The 23,416-nt window shown below is 44.6% G+C and overlaps 1 protein-coding gene across 2 annotated transcripts in view; it reads right to left on the minus strand.

Annotated features, from left to right (window-relative positions):
- Positions 1 to 23,416, minus strand: part of PAK2 (p21 (RAC1) activated kinase 2) — a 45,823-nt gene that overhangs the window by 15,892 nt on the left and 6,515 nt on the right. Inside the window, exons 2-3 of one of the 2 annotated variants that reach the window (XM_051625976.1) lie at positions 21,464 to 21,530; positions 6,027 to 6,237 (exon numbers count right to left, since the gene is read on the minus strand). In XM_051625976.1, coding sequence (XP_051481936.1) covers positions 6,027 to 6,213 — 187 coding nt within the window. In that variant the 5' untranslated portion in view covers positions 6,214 to 6,237; positions 21,464 to 21,530. The remainder of the gene's footprint in view (positions 1 to 6,026; positions 6,238 to 21,463; positions 21,531 to 23,416) is intronic. The other variant, XM_051625977.1, reaches the window with a different exon arrangement.

Genomic DNA, 23,416 nt, shown 5'->3' on the forward strand with positions numbered 1-23,416 from the left:
AAAACTCAGTTGCCTCACTGCTTCAATTCAAGGTAATTAATGCAAACTAAGACTTCCTGTGATGAAGATAAGAGCATATAGCCTCAGAGCAATTACCTAATTTAAATTAAAAGGGGAAAAAAAAGTCTAGAATAATAAGTACCAGAAGCAGGAATAGATAATGAAAAGGACCATGTGTACAATCCAACCTAGATCCAATTAAATTTATATTTAACAATGCCTAGGGCTTGGGGTTTTTTGTTTTTTGATTTTTTCTGACAAAGAGAAAATGGAAGACAATTTGTAGTTGAGTAGAAAACCCACCATTCTTGTCCCCTTTACTCAGAAAAAGGTTTGGAGTTCAGCTGAAAGGTTTCAGGAACTCTCTTGGTCTTGCAAAAAAGCCCAAGCCCTGCTTGCTCTCCCTGCCAGAGCAGAGGAGTTTGCTCTCCAGGTAGAAAGATGATGCTCCAGGCCCCATCTCACAGCCTGGCAGCAAGCTGCAGAGCATATCTAACCTGATACCAAGAAAGCTGCATGTGTGACCCCGGGAATGGCTGTGGGCTCAGAGAGGATAGATCTGAATCAGCTGCATTGATTCTACTCTGGAGGAGGCCAGCAGGGATACCCCAGTGCTCCCACCCACCAAGGAAAGCAGCCCAGCTTTCTGCAACCCAACTTCATCACCATTTTATTGTCCAAAGGAAAAGCTGGTTTGCTTTGGTTTTAAATTCAGCTTAAAAATAAAAGCCACGTCGTTTCAGTCCAGAGAGAAAAAAAACAAAAGAGCAGTTAAACCAGCACCATCTTTGTGACTACATGGTAAAAAGTTACTGACCGTGGGGCAAATATAGATCACGCTGCTCGGAGCCAGAGGATCCGTCTGAAATCCCCTCATGCTGGCAGGAGAGGAAGGACAGGGAGTTGAGGACAATACCTCCAAATGAAAAGCCATGTGGGCTGCCTCCAGCTGAACAATGCAGTGGAAAGACAGGGCTATTATAAACAGGATATCTTTAATATGGCTGCACAGGTCAGAGCCAAAAAGCACACAGCCTGTCACATGTTCTCACTAATAGCGTCCAGTCACAGGACAGGAGAAACTTGCTTATGTGAAAACCCTTCAGGAAAGTGCTGCTTCTTTCCAATCTCTTGCAGTTGTTTGGGTGAAAGCAAGTGGGGAAAAAAATTAAAAGTTCTATTCCTCAGGAAGGCTCCTGTTCAGGAGCACTTGACATGTAGGGAACAGGAGCTGGTGCTCAAACCCTCCGGCATGTGCTGCACAAATAAACCCACTCCTTCCAAAAATACACACATCTTAGGCAAAAAAAGGCTAAAAATCCCTCTTCTGCCCACAAGAGCAGCAGATCAGAGCAGCACTTCAAACAAACACACACAGAGTCAGTCAAGAGGCAGGTCTGTGAGTCATGTGTTGGCAGGACATGCTGGAGGCTCTGCAAACAAGGCCACTGTGGGACCAAGTTGCCTTTCAAGCCCTGAGGATTTTTGCAACATCATTCTGTATTTAAATGGGAATCCCCTTCATAAAGGGCAACACTCAACTCAACCAGCAAGTGAATCCAAGTTGTGGTATCTTGGTCCACACCAGCATAAAGTCCTCCTGAGAACAGGAGGAAGGTCCTTCAGGACTTCACAAATTGGAGAATTGTCTGATTAAGAGAGTGCCTCAATTACAACTGGACTTTTCTCTCCCCCACATGAAGCCTCAGGCACTCAGCAAGGTGGCACCCACACATCCTCCTGCATGGCAACCCCAGCCTCCAGCACTCCTTGCTCTGCACCAGCCAACACAAAGCAAGAAACACAGATGTTCCTCAACAGTCTGGTCATAGCAGGTAGATCGTAGAATGGTTTTGGTTGGAAAGGACCTTAAAGATCATCCAGTTCCAACTCCCTGCATGGGCAGGGACACCTCCCACCAGCCCAGGCTGCTCCAAGCCCCATCCAACCTGCCCTTCAACACTGCCAGGGATGGGGCAGCCACAGCTTCCCTGGGCAACCTGGGCCAGGCTCTCACCATCCTTGTAGTGAAAAATTAATTAAGTCCCAAGTCCCCTATTCCAAGAGCTGGTTCACACCTCCCCTGTCCTCTGTGAGCACTGATGACTGCAGATGATACACCTGGAGCTACTGAGCCTCAGCTGAAACCACACTGAAACCAACCCAGGGACCCAGTGGTCAGTTGCATGACCCCAGGTCCTGGGAGATGATGCCCCACAGCATCTCCTGCAACAATTCTGCTTGAAGACAAACGTTTCTTCTTTTAGGGGACTATTCTAAAGCTTTCCAAAAAAACACACTGAGGTTCATTTGACTTCAGAAGTCTAGCCAAGGAAATTCATGGCAATTAAGTACTCTAGTAAAAAGATTACCATCACTTCATTTATCCTTAACAATGGAACTAGGGGAAAAAAAAACCAAGGTCAGATTATTTTGGATGGAATCTCAATTTTTAAAATCAAACCAGGAAGTTAGTATTTCTGTTAAGTTTCCCAGCAGCAGAATTTTTTTGAAAATGCATTTAAATGGTCATTTCTGGTGGGGGTGCACCTCAGCCATGCTGAGGATCGAAACAACTAACACCTAACTACTGTTTTAGTGCCAGAAAGTCACTATGTCCATTTATATTCTGCTTACATTTGACAGCCAGTTTTGCTCTCTTGAGGGCCAGAAGGTTTCTTTGGATGTTTACATTGTCCCTGCTGAAGGTCAACCAATTGATGAGGTGGGTTTTTTTTTTTTTTCAATTCTGAAAAGACAACTTGTAGGTGGCTTCTTTAAGCCATATCATTCAGTTAGCATTTTTCCTGACCACGTTACCTTGCCATGCAGTAAAACCTCCTGCATGGTAAAACCTTTCAGGACATGAAATCTTCAAACATTTTTTAACATCTAGAGAAGATAAACTGACCCTATTTTCTCTTGAATGTACTTTTCTTAGATGAAATTATCATGGTATCTAAGAATTATTTGGGTTGGAATGGACCTTAAAGATCATCTAGATCCAACCCCCTGCATGGGCAGGGACACCTCCCACCAGCCCAGGCTGCTCCAAGCCCCATCCAACCTGCCCTTCAACACTGCCAGGGATGGGGCAGCCACAGCTTCCCTGGGCAACCTGGGCCAGGCTCTCACCATCCTCACAGTGAGGAATTTATTCCTAATATTATTCCTAAATTGTTTCTCCCATTTTTAGTTTGCATCACCAATAATCAGTAGGTATCCAGACAGTTGCTAAACAAGTATGCAGATTAATTCCCATAAATTTTACACACATCAGTATTTACAGAGTGGTCTGAATAAGCTTAAGCAATGAGACTCCAAACTCCAAAGCCATTTCAGATGAGCCATTACAATTTTAGACTTCAACTAACTCCCCAGTCATTTCAGCAACGAGCAAACCCACCATCAAGATGGAAAGAAGACATTTCCCAGGAGAAGTAAAGGTGCTGTAAAATGTCACTAAGCTCTCCAGCTGCACTGCACCCACCTGCATTCATAATTCATGTCACAACACAAGCCTTACACAGTGTTACTGATTCAGAGCAAGGAAAATCTTCCTTCATGTGGGGTTTATGTTCGACTTTCCTATGCTGGGGAAGGGTCTGGAGCACAAGTGTGAGGAGGAGCAGCTGAGGGAGCTGGAGGTGTCCAGCCTGGAGACAAGGAGGGAGGGGAGACCTGCTGGCTCTGCAGCTGCCTGAGAGGAGGTTGGAGCCAGGGGGGTCGGGCTCTGCTCCCAGGGAACAAGTGACAGAACCAGAGGAAATGGCCTCAATTGTGCCAGGGGAGATTTAGATGGGATATCAGGAAGATTTTCTTCCCCAAAAGGGTTGTCAAGCCCTGGCCCAGGCTGCCCAGGGCAGAGGGGGAGTCGCCATCCCTGGAGGGGTTTCCAAGCCCTGGAGATGGTGCTGAGGGACACGGGGCAGTGGTGGCCTTGGCAGGGCTGGGTTAATGGTTGGGCTTGGTGACCTTAAAGGTCTTTTCCAACAAAAATGATTTAATGATTCGTTATATCCCTGTCCAAGAAAAGGGCCACAAATGCTCTGCTGAACACCAATACAGCAGCACAATTCACAAGTGCCATCTCAGCTCCTAGACCATTCCTCCAGTCTGAAGATGGACAGATTTGATCCTCCCACCAGATTTTCATTCCACCACTCACCACTACAATTTCTAGGCATTTTCTCCCATGACCAAAGACACAATTGTAAGACACCAGTTTCTGCAGCATTGAAGGACTAAGCTAGAACCTGCTCCAGAGACGTGGCATTAAGCAGCACCCAGATGCACCAAATCACCAACCTCAGAGGCCTGAGGTCCCATTCTTGGGGAGCTGTGACCAACCTGTACAGACTTAGGACTTTTAAGACATATCAGTAAAAAAGCCCACCACTCCTACTGCTGTAATTCAGCCCCGGATAGTTATTTCACAATAACTGACCTTGTGAAATAACTATTCTGCTTCCAAAAGCTACACTGGCCAAATCTTTCCATCCTCCAAAAATGGAAAACACACCCTCCCTTCAGAGCCGAAATTGTGCCAGATCATGAAAAGCCAGATCTTCCAAAGCCAGGGAAGCCTGCCTCTAGTGTTTGTCTCCAGGGTGAGGCATGACTGTAGAGGGACAGCTGAGCAAAAGTAAAAATAAGCCCAGGGGAAAATACTCAGCCAGGTGAATAAATAACTACAGGAGCAAAGTCTCTGGAAACAGGCAAACCTGTGTTGGCAAAACTGAATCAGTCCTGACCAGCACATCAACAACAAGGCACGGGAAGCCATGAGCAGAACTAGAAGATATAACAGAGTCACAGAAAAGCAAGGGTTGGAAGGGACCTCTGGAGATCACCCAGTCCAACCCCCCTGCCAGAGCAGGATCCCCTAGAGCAGATCCCACAGGAACACATCCAGGTGGGGCTGGAATGTCTGCAGGGATGGAGACTCCACAGCCTCCCTGGGCAGCCTGTCCCAGGGCTCTGTCACCCTCAGAGTCAAGAAGCTTTTCCTCATGTTGAACTTGACCCTCCTGAGCTCCAGTTTGTGCCCATTGCCCCTTGTCCTGTCCCTGGACACCCCTGAGCAGAGTCTGGCCCATCCTCCTGCCACCCCCTGCAGATATTGCTCAGCACTGATCAGATCCCCCCTCAGCCTCCTTTTCTCCAGCTGAGCAGCCCCAGCTCTCCCAGCCTTTCCTCACAGGCAGATGCTCCAGCCCCTTCAGCATCTCAGTGCCCTGGGCTGGACTCTCTCCAGTAGCTCCTTGTCCTTCTGGAACTGGGGAACCCAGAACTGCCCCCAGTGCTCCAGGTGCCAGAGTTGAGGCCTGCACCTGCTGGACACTCTCTTAATGCACCCCAGGATGCCACTGACCTTCTTGGCCATGAGGGCACATTGTTGGCTCATTAAGAGCAGCAGGGTCTTCCCCATGTGCACCTTAAGATCAATCACAAACCTGTTAACTGGTAGAGATCAATAAAATGGACAGCAGTGTCAGGTCAGGCTTCTAAGTGCCTGAGTAGTTTTACAGCAACATTATAAGATATTTCTATCTCTGTTTTGTTGTCTATGGATACAGACATCCTGGACAACCAGGTTTTCTTCTCCTGAAGGTACCACACAAGTGTTCATCAACACGAAGTACCTTCAGAAACAGCTGGATGCCCTGTTTAAACTAAAAACCTGCATTTAGTGTAGGGAAATAGTAGGTAACATGATACCCAAGATTCACATTCATTAGGGTTGTTTGGAAATGCATTACTTCCAACTGGGCTGAGAAGCAATAGGTGGTGGTTTTCCTCAGTGAGCTATTTAATTTTGTGTTACTCAGCATCTCATCTTCAAACACCCCAGTGCAAACAGGAAGAACATCTCACCTCACTGCTCACACTTACCCAACTTCCAACACTGGCTCCCACCCCCCTACACTTGGACAGCCTGGACTCAAATGTTTAAAGAGCTACCAAAACCTACAAGGAGAGTAAAGGAATAAAAGCAGTAACCTTGGAAAAGAGAGGCATCTTACCTTTTTCAGTGCCAACGAATATGGAGATGATTTTATTCCTAGGTTTTCTCTCTTCTGGTACAGAGGGCAGGGGTTTCAAGCTGTGGTTGGCATACAACTGGTCTTTGCCCCCTAAACTGAAGATAACACTGTTCATCCGGACAGGAGGAGCTGGTGGCTTGTCTTCCAGTTCTCCGTTGTCAGACATGGTTCTCAATAGCTAGTGAAAGCACTGAAATAGAAATATTTACTTTAACTTAGGAAGAAAGCATAGAATACACAAATGTAGCATTTCTTCTGTTGGCCAGGAGGGAAAGGAGCTCAGCAAGCACTGCACTGGCAGGCATCAGTGGCTCCACCAAAGGAAGTGGATCTCTTCCTCATTCCTGCATCCATTTGTGCCAGCAGCAGCATTTGTGGGATGGAGTAACAAAGTTTTCCAGTGATAAAACTAACACAGTCCAAAAGAACAGTCAACTCTAATGTGGACCAGTTCCCAGATCTGGTTCACTACCTGTTCACACAGGGGTTGTGTCAGTGAAAAGGACGTAAGTACAACTTACTTTAGGGGTAGCTCTAGCCCAAAGATTCTAGAGTCAAACACCTTTAAAAGCCTTAGATGCTTTCCTTATTGTCATTTATCACAGAAGATCTTGGGGAGAAAATAATAGCTTATGTTTGTAAGTCAGAATTCAGCACAATGTCCACATTAAGTCGTATGAAGAAACACTCTATCCAAATTCTACAGCCCATTTTAGAGAGCATGGGACTAAGATCCCTTGGATGCATTCCACTTCTGAACCAGGACTTGCACTGCTCCCCCACTTTGTGCCACACCTCTTCCACTTGTGGAAAGGATATATACTATCACCCCAATCCTCTGAGTCCTTAACAGAAACATCAGCAAGATCATGAAACAAAGTGCTGCCAAAGCCAAAACCACAGCACAATAAAGCATCAACATGACACTTCCCACATTCAAGAAAGTCTGCCCTGGCCTTTCCTCCTTCCCTGTAATATCCTGGAGATGTGTCTCTGATCACCAAGACACAGGCAGTCTCTGTCCCAGAGCAAAGAGCACAAAGAAAGATTTACAGAAATTACCTCACAATGACAGCTGAGTAACAAATACATCCCTCACTGCTCCACATGTTCAAATGATGAGGTACCTCTTTGGAACAGGAGCCAACACATCTCTGTGTTGACCTCCTTCTCCTCTCACAACAGTCTGGGAAATGAAAAGCCTACTGGTGTCCACCAGCTGCCCATCATAGTCCCAAAGCATGACTCAGTCCCAGCCATACCACTGGAACAATCATAGAATCATAGAACTATTCAGGTTGGAAAAGCCCCTTGGGATCACCCAGTCCAACCATCATCCCTGCTCTACAAACTTCTCCCCTAAACCACATCCACCACATACAATTCACCCTCCAAGACACCCAGGGATGGTGACTCCACCACCTCCCTGGGCAGCCTGTTCCAGTATCTGATCACTCTTCCTGGGAAAAAAATTCTCCTAATGTCCAGTCTAATCATCACCAGTGTCATTCCAAACAGTCAGAATAAGACAGTGCAATCCACTCCCAATTATTATACCTCTCTTCCAAAGTATAAATCCTGTGCTATACAACATCTCAGCACAACACCTGCATCTGGCACAACGTGCCAGAAGAAGAAGTAAGGCCAGGTGGACTACCATGCCCTGTCACTACACTGGGGAAATACTGCCAGATCCCAATGGATCAAAACAAAGCAGGCCAGCAGCCTGAATTCATGCAGCACAAGAGCAATGCTTTCTGTCATGAAGCTCCAGAGAGATTAAAGGTTCCAGGGAGACCTGAGAGCACCTTCCAGGGCCTGAAGGGGCTCCAGGAAAGCTGAGGAGGGACTTGGGACAAGGGCAGGGAGGGAGAGGACAAGGGGGATGGATGAAAACTGGAAGGGGGGAGATTGAGGTGATACATGAGGAGTAAATTCTTTGTTGTGAGGGTGGTGAGAGCCTGGCCCAGGTTGCCCAGGGAAGCTGTGGCTGCCCCATCCCTGGCACTGTTGAAGGGCAGGTTGGATGGGGCTTGGAGCAGCCTGGGCTGGTGGGAGGTGTCCCTGCCCATGCAGGGGGTTGGATATGGATGATCTTGAAGGTCCCTTCCAACCCAAACCAGTCTGTGTTTCTATGAATTATCCCCATGAAAGCACACCACTTCTGTACAAATACCTTCAGAGGCACAGGCAGCACTAAGCAAGTTCTGGCAGTACAAGTAAAAACTGGATTTAATTCCAAATGCTTCCCTAACAATATACATTGCTTGCACAAAGTGTTTGCCACCCATTTGAGATGTACAATTTTCTGGACTGAACCACCAAATCAGATTTATGATATTTAAGACTCCTATTGAATTTTGGCTTCAAGTTAATAGCAGATCATAATCCTTTGATTAGCATAATCCTCATGCTAACCAAGTATCAGAAAAGAAAAGGAGATAGGTTCCTTAGTCATCCAAATGAGAACACATGTTTAAAAGAAATACTCCTCCTTTTGGACAAGGAAATACAATCAAATGGCTAAATAAATCATAGTAGATAGAGAAGCATATCACAAAACTAACACCAAAATAATACACGATGTGAAGAAAGCCCTGTGCATTTTTCTAGAGGGAACCTTATGATTTCCTCCATCTGGGCACTGCTTTGAGCTGCCTGATACTAGCAAGAGCAAGATGTAAGGATAAACAACTAACCTGCATCTGAAACTGGACAAGAACAGACCTGGCCCTCCAAGCCCCAAACTAATTCCCTGCACATTCCCTTGGAGAATGCAGCCACCAAATGTGGTATTCAGGTTGCAAATTTTAAAAATGCATAATAATTCTGAAATTAATTATTCCTGAGTGCCTGGTGTGCTCGAGAGATGAAACTGTTAAGCAACAAGTTGGAAGCAAGTTAGGGAAATCCAAAACTCATCTACTCCACAAGAAAATCAGGTGCTTCAAGACACTAGCATAATAGTATCCGGGCAGAAACCCTGAGGTTTGCAGCTCTGATCATTGCTTCATGTTCAAGGTGTTCAGAAACATCCTTGACCTTGCTCAAAGGAGAGCTCAGGAGGAAGACAAGCTGTGGGGCTGACAGAGCAGTTGGGAAGGAGGGGGCAGAAAGAACCCAGGCACTGTCTTCCCACCAGAGGACCTGGGTCTGTCATTTGCAGGTAAACAAAACCCTTCCAGCTCATGAAATCTGTTGTAGTAGAACTTCAGCTTTTAGGAAAAAATTCATTGATTTGATTTATGTAATAACACCAAGTAGTATAATTTCTGGGTGGTTGTTTCAAAGACTGCTGTCAGAATAAACTGCTAAATGCAAAACTGTTTTGCACAAAGGACCACTTCAATGTACAGAAGCTTTGGATTCATAATTTGAAGAAATCACAACAGCTCCACTCACAACAGATGGCTTCAGGAAACAGAAGCCTGAATCTTCAGTCCTCACAGGAAGGTAAAAATCCATCATTTTGTTCAGGTTCAAATCCAAACAGCTAGTCTCTTTCCGACAGCTGAGTGCAGAAGAAAAGAGCAGTTCTCCTCTCCTTTATCCTTACCCTGTCTTCATTATGCAGAGAAAGTTTCCCCAGTACCAGGAAGTACTTTTGAAATTGCTGTAGAGGGTTTGGCATGATGGGCCGTGGCTGGAGAAAGGATTTTTTTTAAAAAAAAAAAAAAAAGGCCAAACAGTTCAAAGACACCCTGAAGCTCTTTTTCTGCTCTCACTCCTCCAAGGAGGAAAAGGAGCCTGTTTGTTTCACATCACTCTTGCACCATCACCCACGTGGCTGCCTTGCTGAATCATGGCTTGTGCAGAGAGTTGCAAGGACCAGGGGAACTTTCATTCTTTCCAGTCTGTGTACTGGGCAAAGGAGATGTCAGGTTCATATTTCTCTGACAGAATCAGACACTGCAGTTAATTGTGGGTTTGTTTTTTCTTTTAGCTGGGTCGAAAGACATTTCTGAAAATGGTTAACCTAAGTTTGAGTGACCTCATCAAGTCTGGAGGAAGGATGACAGAAGAAGCAATGGCAATATATGGAAGAGGATGTAATCAGGGGAAAGGGATTCACTTTCATCTTTCCTGATGAAGATAATACCAGTAATAATTACGTATTTGGGCACGTTGATAGCTCCTCCACAATCACTAGTCACAGCAGCTTTAATCACAAGAACTAGAAAGCAATGGAAGGAACCACAGAGACAAGCTGTGAAGCTGCAAACAATACTTAAGTACAGACTTCAGGCAGATTCATTCCCACCGCAGGACAGTCCTGCAACCCATTACACTCACACCAAAAAAAAAAAAAGAGCAAAAAAGAGCTAAAGGCTTTTCTTCCAAGAGCTCTTCTGCTTACTCCGGAAAACATACACAGACCAGCACTGGTGACCCCAAGGCACCGATTCTCAGTCCTTATCTCCAGTTTGTGATACTGGGGCAAACATGGAAGTATGCTTGCCATCCTTGGCAGCCTTAGACACCACTGCAATGTGAACTGCAGCACCTGAGGAGCAAATGTGCTCTCTCTCCTCTGCTGCTGAGCCTGCAGCAAGTGGCCAGCCAGGATCTCTGCCATCCTAAATCACTCGCCACCAGCAGTGGGAGACCTGAAGCCAGGCTCCTCAGAAGTGCAACTCTTCTCTTTCCACCTCCACCCAGCGAGGCTGAGGCAAGACAAGCACAGGGAATCTCCTTGTGTGGCTTAATCCACCCTCTTCCTCCCAGCCCCTGAAGAGACCTGCAGTGACCCATTTGCACGTGTGTTCTGAGTTTCATTTTTACAGCCATGTTCCAGGAGTCAGTTCTGCTGTTCAGAAGCTTTCTTCCTTTTGGGGCAGAAAAGGGCCTGATAACCTATAGCACACACAGGTCACAGAAGAGAGACAGCAGTTCCCGTCACTGGTGGGAAAACACCAGAAAACATAACCCTGACAGCGAGTGAAAGATGGAACATAAAGTGAGAATCAGGCAGTGTTTTCAGAAAGCTGATGAACACACCCTGCTGCAGCATGTTAGTCTGAATGCTCTGGCTTCGACTTGTTTTTTTGTTGGTTTCCCCCCCTCTCAGGTCCCCTCTGCGTGAACATAAAGCAGGGCTGCTTCCTGAAGAACTTCCTAAGCACAGCTCTTGTGCTGGTCCTGGCTCCCTGGGCCTCCCTCGTGATCCAGGCTGACACACACTCTGGCCTGACTGCAGCCCTGTGCTTACACCCCAAAGCAACCCCACTACTCACTCCTTCAGGCACTCAGCCATGTGCTTGTGTCTTTTTAAGATGTCCAAATCATGTATTTGAGAAGCCTAGGCTGCATCTGTATCTCACTGCCCAGGATATCATGCAAAAGTAAATTGGACTGCTTCTTGGAAATTAAAAAAAAAAAAAGCCCCACAGATGAAGCTCAGAGCTTGTTTGAGAACATGTACCCGTCCTGGCACACACTGTCCTGGCTTGGCACTGCCACTCCAGCAACTAAAGGAGCCAGAAGTAAATCAGTGAAATAAATCCCATCCTCTGTACGCACAGACCCTGACAGGAGGCTCACAGAGCTGCAGACTGAACTCAGCTCTGTTTATTGCAAGGAAAAGCTACTCATTTATTATCAGCAAAGTAACACAGAAGGAGCAACACAAACCTCACATTTTAATCTATTTTGCAGGGCAGACCAAAAACAGAAGTAATGGATTTCAGGCTTAGAGAGTTGGGATTGTTCAGCCTGGAGTAAAGAAGGCTCTGGGGAGAGTTCATAGCACCTTCCTGTGCCTGAAGGGGCTACAGGAAAGGTGGGGAGGGACTTCTGACAAGGGCATGGAGTGCTGGGACAAGGGGAAATGGTCTTAAACTGGCAGAGGGAAGATTTGGGTTAGACATCACGCTAACAATGCCTTAAGAAATATAACCACTTTGCTTTTGAAATCATAATCCTCCATGTGCCACTACGGCCATGGGTCTTTACTGGGAGACCACCTGAGCCAAGAACAGAACATTTGGGCCCCAGTCACAGCCAGCAGGCACAGTGCTTGAAAGCACCACAGCAAAACTGGTTGTGGTCAGCAAAAAGGAATGGAAGAATAGGATAGATCAACAAAAAAAGCCCTGACTGAGGGTAAGTGCATTTCCTTGTCCCTGCTCTAGCAGAAGGCAAGAGAACTGAGAAAATAAAGTTATCCTGAGAGCCATCTGCATGGTGGGGGCTGTCACTTGTTGTCTTCCTGTAGAGCCATATAAGGTGCTACTGGCAACTGTCTGTCACGCACAGAGCTGCATCCGGGACAGCCAGGTCCAGAGCAGAGGGAAAGAGCAAGAGAGAGAGATGCTGCACTAACAAACATCCTTGGCAGAAGATTACCAGTGAAAAAAGCACAGAGTAATTAAAAATTATATCCTCAAAAAGCTACCAAGGGATGCTTCAGGAAGAGACCAGGTAAGGAGACAGGCTGAAGATTGTCATGTCCCACTCATCATTTAATCACTAAAATGTTAAAAGTCTCTAGAGACTCATTCCTGGTACATTGACCCCAGATCTCCAGTAATTCTGTAGCTAGCTTATCCTCAGCCTCCTCACTCCACCACCTGAAAAAAAACACCTTACTGGAGATGAGACTTGATGCTTCATTATTCTGGAAAAGAGGGCAAAGACATACAGATATTGTGCAATTCACAGGGCTACTCATTTCATCAGACATCCCATTATCTTGGTAGTCCAGAAGAAGAGTGAAATGTCTGCATGGGTATTTTCCTTTCCCCTTTTCTCCACCCCCCTCCCCACCCCACCCTTTTTTGTTTAAAGGCTCCAGTTGAGCAATAGATTTCCTGTGATTAGCTCACATAGTACTGATTATAGCTCACTTCCTCCCAGGGATTAGCTGAAAGCAGCTTTCTGACAAGTTTTTATTCAGATGGTGCTACCTAGCCACAGCTCACTTCCTGCCCCAGCTCTAACAGCAAGTTACTTCAGCAGCTCATCAATTTGAAATGATTCCCCCACTGCAGAAAAATCCACAGAACAGGCACAAATCTCAGACTGTCTTCTCCACAAACAGCAAAACACGTGTTTTGGGGGCGTTTTGCTTTCCAACTTGAAGCATTTGGATCCGTGAGATTTATGTTTTCAGATCCAAAAGGGAGTTTTCTGGAACAACACGAGACAACTTTCAGAGACTGAAAATACTTGTCTCTTCATTTCAACTCAGAAACGTTGAGCAAAAAACCCAGCAGTGGCAGACAAAGAATTACTTTCTCGCAGACCTGGCAAATGCAGTCCCAGATCTTCTGCCTGCCAAGAGAGGACTTTTGCAGAAGCAAGAACAATAGTAACCTTCATAATGGCCTGTAAGAGCCAGCAGGATAATCTGTTCCACCTACAGTTATTAAAAACACGTGCAGATAGTCTAATACAACCCGCAGCTCTCAAAAGTCTTCCAACCTCCAGAAAGGAAAGCACCAATCTCCACCAGGCTTGCTGAAACATCACCTTCCAGCTCTAGGGGGTCTCAGATTTGGTTCATGCTAAATCACATGGCTGTGGTTTCCATAGCCCAGAAACCAGCTGTGTCCTGGGCTGCAGCAAAAGCAGTGTGGCCTGCAGGGACAGGGAGGGGATTCTGCCCCTCTGCTCTGGTGACACCCCACCTGGAGACCTGTCTCCTGTCTGGAGCCCCCAACACAAGAAGGACAAGGAGCTGTTGGAGAGAGGCCAGAGGAGGCCACAGAGATGATCAGGGGGCTGGAGCAGCTCTGCTCTGCAGACAAGCTGTGAGAGTTGGGGTGTTCAGCCTGGAGAAGAGAAGGCTCCAGGGAGACCTGAGAGCACCTTCCAGTGCCTGAAGGGGCTGCAGGAAAGCTGGGGAGGGGCTTGGGACAAGGGCAGGGAGGGAGAGGACAAGGGGGAATGGATGAAAACTGGAAGAGGGAGATTGAGGTGAGACATGAGGAGGAAATTCTGGAGTGTGAGGGTGGTGAGACCCTGGCCCAGGTTGCCCAGGGAAGCTGTGGCTGCCCCATCCCTGGCAGTGTTGAAGGGCAGGTTGGATGGGGCTTGGAGCAGCCTGGGCTGGTGGGAGGTGTCCCTGCCCATGCAGGGGGGTTGGATCTGGATGATCTTGAACGTCCCTTCCAATCCAACCATTCCATGATTCTACAAAAACTAAGTTAATTTAGGGAACTAGACTAACATAAAATACTCCACACCACCACAGATATTCCTGATTTACAAGCACAGACATGCAAGATACACCTTCCAAATGTGGAGAAAGCAGCTAAAAAAACATAAAACATCTAAGCCTATCAAAGAAATAATTTATACAAGGACACACATTAATCACACTGACAGTTTAGCAAAGACAACCCACTAACAGAGACAATAAATTGCCAGCCTCTTTTTTTGCAAAATTAGCACCATTTGCCTCCTTCAACCAGCAAGGCCACAACCACCAAGTTTATAAACAGGACCTTTCTTGCTGTCTTCCCTTTACTGTTTCATGTGACAGAGGCAACACATAATATTCCCACTCTAAAATAATATAGGAGAACCTCACTCTTTTGCATAATCAGACTGGATGACATATACTTACCCAGCCAAATGCTTTCCAATTTGTCTTTCTCTGACCATTCAATTTCCTTATCATTTGTGCTGAGTGACATCAGTAGAAGGGAAAATGTAGCACAGAGAAAAGCAACTGCCATTTAATTGCCAAGTCAAAAAAGAGATGGGGAAAAAGAGAGTTGGGGAAAAAAAGAAGGGGGAAAAGGATGGTCAGACAGAAGAAACACAAACAAGCAGAAAGAAGTAGTAAGAGTCTCTCCAAAACTATACCAAGATGTGCTTACCATGAAGCAAGTTGCAGAAGACAAATATCCTATTCATGGGGTCTTTGTGAATCAATGAATATATGAAAGGGTTACTAAGACTTCCTAAAGAAAAATATTCTTCAAAACCATTGCCAAAGTACATTGCAACCCAAAGCAATTCAACTATTCTCTCCTTAAGGCACTTAGCAGATGTGCAAAAGCCTTGCAGTGAAAATGAGCAACCAGCCTGCAAAAAAAAACTGTTTTGGAAATAAAAATAGAGCCCAGACTTCTAAGAAGCAACCAGTGGTAGACATCACCTTCTCGTGCCCTAACCAGCTGACACAAACAAGCATATTTCAGCAAGGACTTCCTCACCACTCAAAACTTATGGCTAAAACCCTCGGTGCAGGCACAATCAAGTACAACTTTCATATGATCATTAATAAAGATAAGTGAAGCACATCACACTTCTAAGATCCTGGCAAACTTCCAAACTGGCAGACCAGATTCACAAAGTCAGTAGAGATAGCAAAAAAAAACCAACCCCAAACAAACCCAAAATGAAAGAGCAACAGCAGAAACCTCTCTAAGGACAAATTTGTCTGTCTTTTACTTTTTGAATTTGGGTGGTGGGATAGCTGTATAATTTCTTAATTATGAGCTGTGGTTTGTGATTGTAAAAGACAGCAACAATGTGTAAAATTTAAGCAGATTAATGATACTTGACTTCACTGTGCACTGCAGTCTTGTGATACATCCCCACTTTTTCCCTTCACTCCACACACAGCCACCAACTCCCAGCTGAATCACCATTCCTGCTTCATAAAAATAGCTTTGGCACTCTGGAGCTGTGGTGGCATATCTTAGCACCAGTGAACAAGAAGCTCCATCACTTCTGAAACAGCTCAAACACCACAGGCAACCAGATGGGCCTTGAAGTGACTTCCCAACTGCCTTTATTTCCCATTTCCGAGTTTGGCAGGAAAATCGTGACGTGGTTGTTGGCAGCTGATGACAGCAGGGCACAAGAATGAGGTGACAGCCACAGATGCCTATTCCCACCTTGCTCCAAGAGGCACACCTTGCTGGTCTGTGGAGCTCCATGGAAGAGGAATTAAATCGAGAGGGATCCACTTCCACCCTCTGCTGCCAGGCTGGGTAGTTCCCACCCACCAGCTGAATTCAGGCCACATTTCATTTTACACAGCCCACAGCCACAGTTTTCCTTCAAGGAACCATTGTGCAATGCTGCATAATGATAATATGTCCTCAGAGGTGTTTGAAAAAGCCAATTCAGCCCTCAACAAGGAAATTACTTACTCCTGCTCTACCTACTTAAAAACCTGAGTCAACTAAAGACTGAGAAGACAGCCTGGAGCGTGCACAGCACATGCAAATCCATGGTTCAAGGTGTTTGTGCTTACTCATATTTCAGTAACCAGAAGAGACTTTTCAGCTTTTATTTTCATGAGCTGAGGTTTTCTAAAGATCAAAGGAGAATGGGGAAAAGGGCAAGTAGGGAAAGTTTACAAGAAGAAAAAATAATGAAGCCTGTGTCTCATCACTGAGATTCTCTCTTAATTAAACCTGGCATTTACAGGCAGGGAGGGATTACACATTCCAGAGCAAAAGTTATTTGAATAAAGGGTATAATGTATGAGGCTTGGTGCACTCCTGTATTTCTAACAGCATTCACAGCTGTTTAGCTTAGACAATCCCCACTCAGGGCAATGATAGTGCTTTTAAAATGTCAGGCTACTGGTGTTGTGTGGAAAGATCACCAGTAGCTCTACCAGAAGCAAAAGCTTGTCTTCACTTCTGGGAATATAATTGGGAAATGGTAAGACATGGCCATGGTTTATCCATCCAGATTACAGGCTAACTGGAAAGAGGAGAGGAAAACAGTGTGTACCAGGATGGCCAAAAAGAAAGAATCCAAGATTATGTTATCCACCACTCCCTCATCACACTGGCTGAGCTGTCAGATGCTCTGGAAAAAAGGAATAAGAAAAGACAAAGGGAAAAGAAGAGAGAAATAGCTTCCTGCAGAAAAGCTGTATTTCTCAGAGGCACTCAGGATAGCGCTCTTTGTTTCTCCCTAGTGGCTGGCCAAGGCTTGCTTCAGCTGCACTTACTGTGAGCAGAGAGTGGGAACTTCAGATGAGCCCAACAGCCTCGGGGCCAAACCCTCGGCTCTTCTTGCAGCACTGTCAAACGGTGCCAGCCTGGCACAAAATGCCACAGTGGGAACTTCTGCCTCTTCTGAATCCGTTTTCCCAGCCTCAGTGTGCACCAGAGGACCTACCACCCAGACCATCACAACCACTTGGAGCGATTCATCTGCTCACCAAAACCCCTATGTAAACAGACCCAAATTCAAGATCCTTACTTCTTCATACACACACTGAGCATATGTTCAGGCAGGAAGAGCAAAGTCTACGTAAAATCAAATGCCAGGATTTATAAATACAAAAAGCACCTGAGCACAGCAATTGATCTTTAAAAAATGAACAAAACACACAACAAAAAACAAAGCCAGAGATGGTCTGGGTGGACATAACTCATTTCCTAAGCATATTCTAGAACCACCATAGAGAAAAGCAGAGATGATTTCTCCTGGGAGAATTATATTCATAGAATCATAGAATCACAGACTGGTTTAGGTTGGGAGGGACCTTCAAGATCATCCAGATCCAACCCCCTGCATGGGCAGGGACACCTCCCACCAGCCCAGGCTGCTCCAAGCCCCATCCAACCTGCCCTTCAACACTGCCAGGGATGGGGCAGCCACAGCTTCCCTGGGCAACCTGGGCCAGGCTCTCACCACCCTCACACTCCAGAATTTCCTCCTCATGTCTCACCTCAATCTCCCCTCTTCCAGTTTTCATCCACCTCCCCTTGTCCTCTCCCTCCCTGCCCTTGTCCCAAGTCCCTCCCCAGCTTTCCTGTAGCTCCTTCAGGTACTGGATTCCATTTGTGCCATGAGAGACAAGTACCATTCCTTCTTTAAACACTCCAACTCCTGCATGAAGAAAGCAACCTGCTTCTGCACCAGCCAAGTTCACTTGCCACTAGCTGGGAAAGCTATTTTTGGCTAATATGCACAAACTGTCCCAGCTTTAAGCCCTCTTAGAAACACACATAGCTTCCAGACTCCACTGTGGCCAGAATAACCTACAAACATAACTCAGTGCAGTCGAGTCCAAGCCTGCAGACAGCACTGCTGCCATGAACAGAGCTGCCAAGGTCTGGCCCTCTGCCCTTCACCAGGGTCCTGCCCACAGCCACAAAACTGGTAATCCCCCACCAGAGCCAGGTGACAGGAAGAGTGCAAAGCAGTGATCGTTGCTGCAGTTACTTGGAGGAAAACTAGGAAGTGGACAGCAGCTAACTAGTTTCCCTGCAAACAGTTAGCAATAGTTACCGTGCATCTGGACAGGGAAGCAGGGCAGCCTGCGAGTTCAGAAGTGAGGTTGGCAGTTTGTTAACAAACCCAAAATGAATGAGGAAGCAACACTCAGGAAGAGTTGTATTTCTCTGTTCCAAATATTTCTCTCCCAGCAGCAGCCTGGGACTGTAGGATGGCATCAGATCTTACCATAAATCACAGACTGGTTTGGGTTGGAAGGGACCTTCAAGATCATCCAGATCCAACCCCCTGCATGGGCAGGGACACCTCCCACCAGCCCAGGCTGCTCCAAGCCCCATCCAACCTGCCCTTCAACACTGCCAGGGATGGGGCAGCCACAGCTTCCCTGGGCAACCTGGGCCAATGTCTCACCATCTCAGTAAAATACTCCCCAGAGCTCATCAACCAAATCTTACTCACAATACTTCTGCCCACAGCCAGCTCATATGAGTGTTTCAAGACTGTCATGTTCAGAGGGAACCTCATTAAACAGCTGAATTTAAAAGTTTTTAGCCAAAGAGACAAATGTTTAGCAGTGAACTTATTTTCTCCTAGCATATTTACCTCTGTTAGCAGAAGTAAAGATACCTAGATGAGGCATACAAGCAAATTCTGCAGTCTTTGCACAACACCACAGCCCATCCTTCCTCAGCAATAACTTGTACAGAAGGCACAAACTGGAGCTGTCACAACTCAAATCAAGATGAATTTCTAAGACCTCTGTGCTCATGCTTTTTTTTTTTTTACATGAAGACCTTTCTTGACCAACAGAAAAAACAGTGAACTGCAACACCTAAAACACCCACAGGAAAAGGTGAGCAAGGCAAACTGGCTCTGTCAGTTCAGACACTTTTTTGTGACACTGCCTTGCTTTGCCTGGCCTAGTTTATAGGTTTTCTACTTGAAAATTACTTGCACACATAACACATCATGTAGGGTTTAAAGAAGCAAATCCCTGAAGTTTGGGCAGATGTTCTTCTATGTCTTTCTAGGAGTCCAAGCACTCATTAAAAGCCTGGGAAGAACAACTTACATTCAAAACACTGGATGAGAGAATGAGGTTTTTTTAACTCTTTTTTCTTCTTCAAGTCATTCCTAGTAAAACCACTTCTCTCCCTCTCCTTACTCACAAACAGGCTTTTATTTAAAATGCTGATGAAATGAATCCAAACAACTAGAACTGGGTGCACAAGCTCAAATTAAAAAATATATTTAAAAAAAAAAATCAGCCAAAGAAGCTTAACATTTTATCATCATTCAAAACCAACACATCTTTATTCCTCATATGGAAACTAGTTTTTGCCACTCCTACAAGGCAACTATAGGAGCCAATAAGGAAGGGAGAAAAATACAACCCAACCTCTTCTGTGTATTATTCCTACTACCTTTGCTTCTTACAGGTCACCAAGCATGATGAAAACATGCTAAACATGTAAGTGTAAATAAATATGCAATTGTTTAAGCCCCAATTATGGGTGGTCAAACAAATTTATCAAATTTTCAAACTTTCAAATCCTACCATTTTGTTAGCACACTTCACAGAAGTTACTATTTTATCCCTACTTTCCTGGTGGAAAACTAGACACAAATTATCTTTAGGCTTCTACAACTGTTTATACAGGATGCTGCAGCACCAGGGCCACAGAAATGCATTTTACAGCTCAAGAACATTTAAAATAATACAAATAAAAAATTAAGAAAACAGCTGCCAACTGAATAGACAAAAGGACTGTGAAAATTACAGCAATACAGGATCCCCAGCACTCTGTGAGGCAGAAGAGCTTCCAAATGAAGCTGTCAAGTTAAAATAATATTGAAACAGTTGACAAAACATACTATTGAACTTAGAAAGCTGCAAAAGTCTCAAAGCCTACATATAATGTTGTACAAATTTTGACAGGAGTTTAACACAGAAGCATGTAAGAGAGCAAACATGATGTAAAAGGTCTCTAGGACTTGTGGCAGATGCTGAGCAATTTTAAATGTGATCCTACTGAACTATTCCAAGTGCTTCCTTAGGGTGGTTTATATTATTAGTATTTCAGCCATCACAGCTAAGCTGTAAGAGTTGGGCTGTCCAGGCAAGGATGCTGCAGTCCTGCAGAACTTGGAGAGGTTTAAACCTAAGTAGCCCTTCCAGTTCTACATATTACACCTATGGACCTGTACAATGAAGAAGGAGTGCAATTCTTATGGACACCTTGATAAGGTTCCAATCAAATATTACAGAGCAAGAGTAAAGGTTCAGAAATTACATTTTTGTGAGGCTTAGGCATTTCCAAACAAAAAAGATACAGTTCTCAAACCTAGCTCTGCCTCAGCCTCTTGGCTCCAATAAGTTGTGCAACCACAAAGCAGCTGAAGATGCCTGTGAGGATGAGACTCAACTGGCCTAAAACAGACCTCCAAGGCTCCAAGGTCTCCCATTCACAAAACACAGCAACTCACCCATGAAATGGAGGTTTCTGTCCACAAGGTCCTCACATACATGCAAATCACTCCAATAAAAAAACTAAAGCTACTTCCTCTAACAGCACAAGAGATACCCCACTTATCTGAGGGGCTCTAATTCCATTGCAAGGGATGCATCATGATAATCTATGAAACAAAAAAAACCTAAACCAGAAGAAGAAAGACAATGATGCTCATGCTGTGCCATCGACACGACAACTGAAGGCTTGGGTTACAGCAGTACCTCAATCTTCAGCACTAGCTGAGCCCTAAATCACAGGAAGGTGAAGGATACATCAAGAAGGGCATCACTCTGGGACTGTCTACTCTCTTTATCTGGAGGGACTGCAAAACCAGAGGACTACAGAAACAGCTGAAGCAGCTCCTAGGCCACATCCCAGCTCCAAAGAGGCTTTTAAGAGAGTCCTTACACTGAAGTTGATATCCATCAAGAAGAGACTGCAGTCAGTACAAGGCTGCAAGACACACAGCCTGACCCAGCACAACATTTTTATGCCTCCCAAGTCTTCCTCTTTTTAATTTACAATACTGTTAGCTGCTACCAGTCAGTCTGAACACAACAACGCAGGCATAAAATATTTTTGTGGCAACAAACGAGCGTGTAAGACTAACAAGTTCTGAAATCATGAGATTCAAACACACATTCTTTAAAATAAATAAATAAAGGAACCCACACACAAAAAAAAAAGGGTTCTCCTCTCATAAAAACTACTCTAACTAGGGAAAAGTTAACCCTGATATAATACCTTTAGAAGTGGTCAACTTTCCAAGAGCTTGTCATCTAAGGGAAATTTTTCTCAGGTCCTTTCAAGTCTGTTAAGAAAACAGGAAGGGAATTTCAGTAAGCCATTCCAATGCAGTAAAACAGAGATAAAGATCTCTATTAAACCTGGCAACAAAGAGAAAGCCCACAAAATAACAGGGAGAGCAGCCACTTGCCACCAGTCTCTCACCACACTGCTCACTGGAAAATGGCCTATCCATGACTGGGTACACACAGGTAGTATATGTGAAGCCAAAAGGAAAGCATTGATGATACCAATACCTCATTGAAGGAAATTAAAAACATAAACAAGAGGAAGGGACAATTAAGACCCCAAGTGTTGAGGATTGCTGACAAGTTATTTGAGAAAGTGACAAAACTATTATGGGTAAGGGAGAGAACGTTGTTTCAGCAGCGGAGGAAATACGATCACTCCTTTTAATCAAGAGTCACATGGAACATGAGTTACATGTATTTTCAGTCTTGACCAAGATCCTTGAAACAGAAAAATTTCTGCAGTTAAGATCCAGTTTTAAATTTAGAAAGCTGGCATCTCCCTTTGGCCTATGGGCTTTGGAAGGGCACAGGAAGTAAAGTACAACCCTCACCTGTCACTTAGCTGTGTAAGACCTGGAAGAAAAGAGCTGTCAAAGATTAACTTCCAAAGATTTTCAAAACCAGGTTAAGGAGGGTCCCCAACAAATCATGCTTCAACTCAGTGCCAACAAGATGCCTGACAAGTACCTCTTGGTAGCAGTGAGGGAATGGAAAAAAATAATTTAAATCCTTTTAGTGATAATACAATTTAATTTTTGTGCTGGAGTAAAAAAAATCCCATAATTACCTAATTTCAGCTTGGTATGTTCACTTATCCTTTATTCTTTTTATTTAGTCCCCAAGTCTTCTTTCTAATTTATATTTTAAGATAGTGAACCTTTATTAGGTGCTCCAAGCTCTAGTAATATTGCTGGGTGTGCTAGGAGACGGGATTACTTATGTCTTACTTGTATCTTATGTCTTCCATGAATAACTCTCAATCCAGTTTTACCAAGCAAGAGTAGATTTGCTTGTGCCACAAAAAGACTGTAAGACTTCTCAGTGTACACCCAGCAAGCCAAGGAGAATGAGAATTATGCCTCTCAGAAGTTAAATATTTTACAATGGAATAATTATTAATGAGGAAGAAAATAAGAGACTACAGCCACACACAGCCCTGCTTGTGAAGAAAGCATCCAAACCAACTGCACTGAACTGTTCTGAATTTTTACTTTGCATTTTCAACAGTTACCTAGAAAAAATTTTCTATTTAAAAATCTCAACAGCAAATCTCTCTAAAAAAAAACTCCTACTATACCACATATATGAAATTCCCTGCAAATATGTCCAGAAGAGCTGGAAAGCAGCATTCAGAGAAGCAATGAGTCACCAGAACAGCCAACACATACTTTGGTTACTGCAAAATAGTGCTCATCCCACTGCTCTGTCATATACTTTGCAACATGCCAGAAACAAAAATCAGGAGGTATCTGCATGAATTTCCTGACTGCAGCACTCAAGGCCCTCTTTACCACAAAGAATTACTTTGTAAGACTGGACATCAGTATCAAAGGGCCTTGTGAGCACCAGATTAAAATTAACTGTTCTTGTTGCTAAACATCTTCAGAAATCCTGAACTTCACTTGCACCCTTGAGTGGAAAAAGCAAGGAGACAAGCAGGAAAGATTTTACTAAGTGTTTCACACTTGGTGATAATATTCCAACTCTGAAAATCAAGCTTTTTGCATAATTCATTTTTGTAACAGTGCCAGCTAACTTTTCACACATTGAAAACAAACAAAAAGTCTCTTTCAAGGTAATAAATCATTTAACACCATTAGAAACCTGTTGTTTATGCCATGAAAAATGATGCTAGTATTTTGTGAGATCTACAAATAAA

This window comes from Apus apus, chromosome 8 (assembly GCF_020740795.1).
Source record: "Apus apus isolate bApuApu2 chromosome 8, bApuApu2.pri.cur, whole genome shotgun sequence".
NCBI lineage: Eukaryota > Metazoa > Chordata > Aves > Apodiformes > Apodidae > Apus > Apus apus.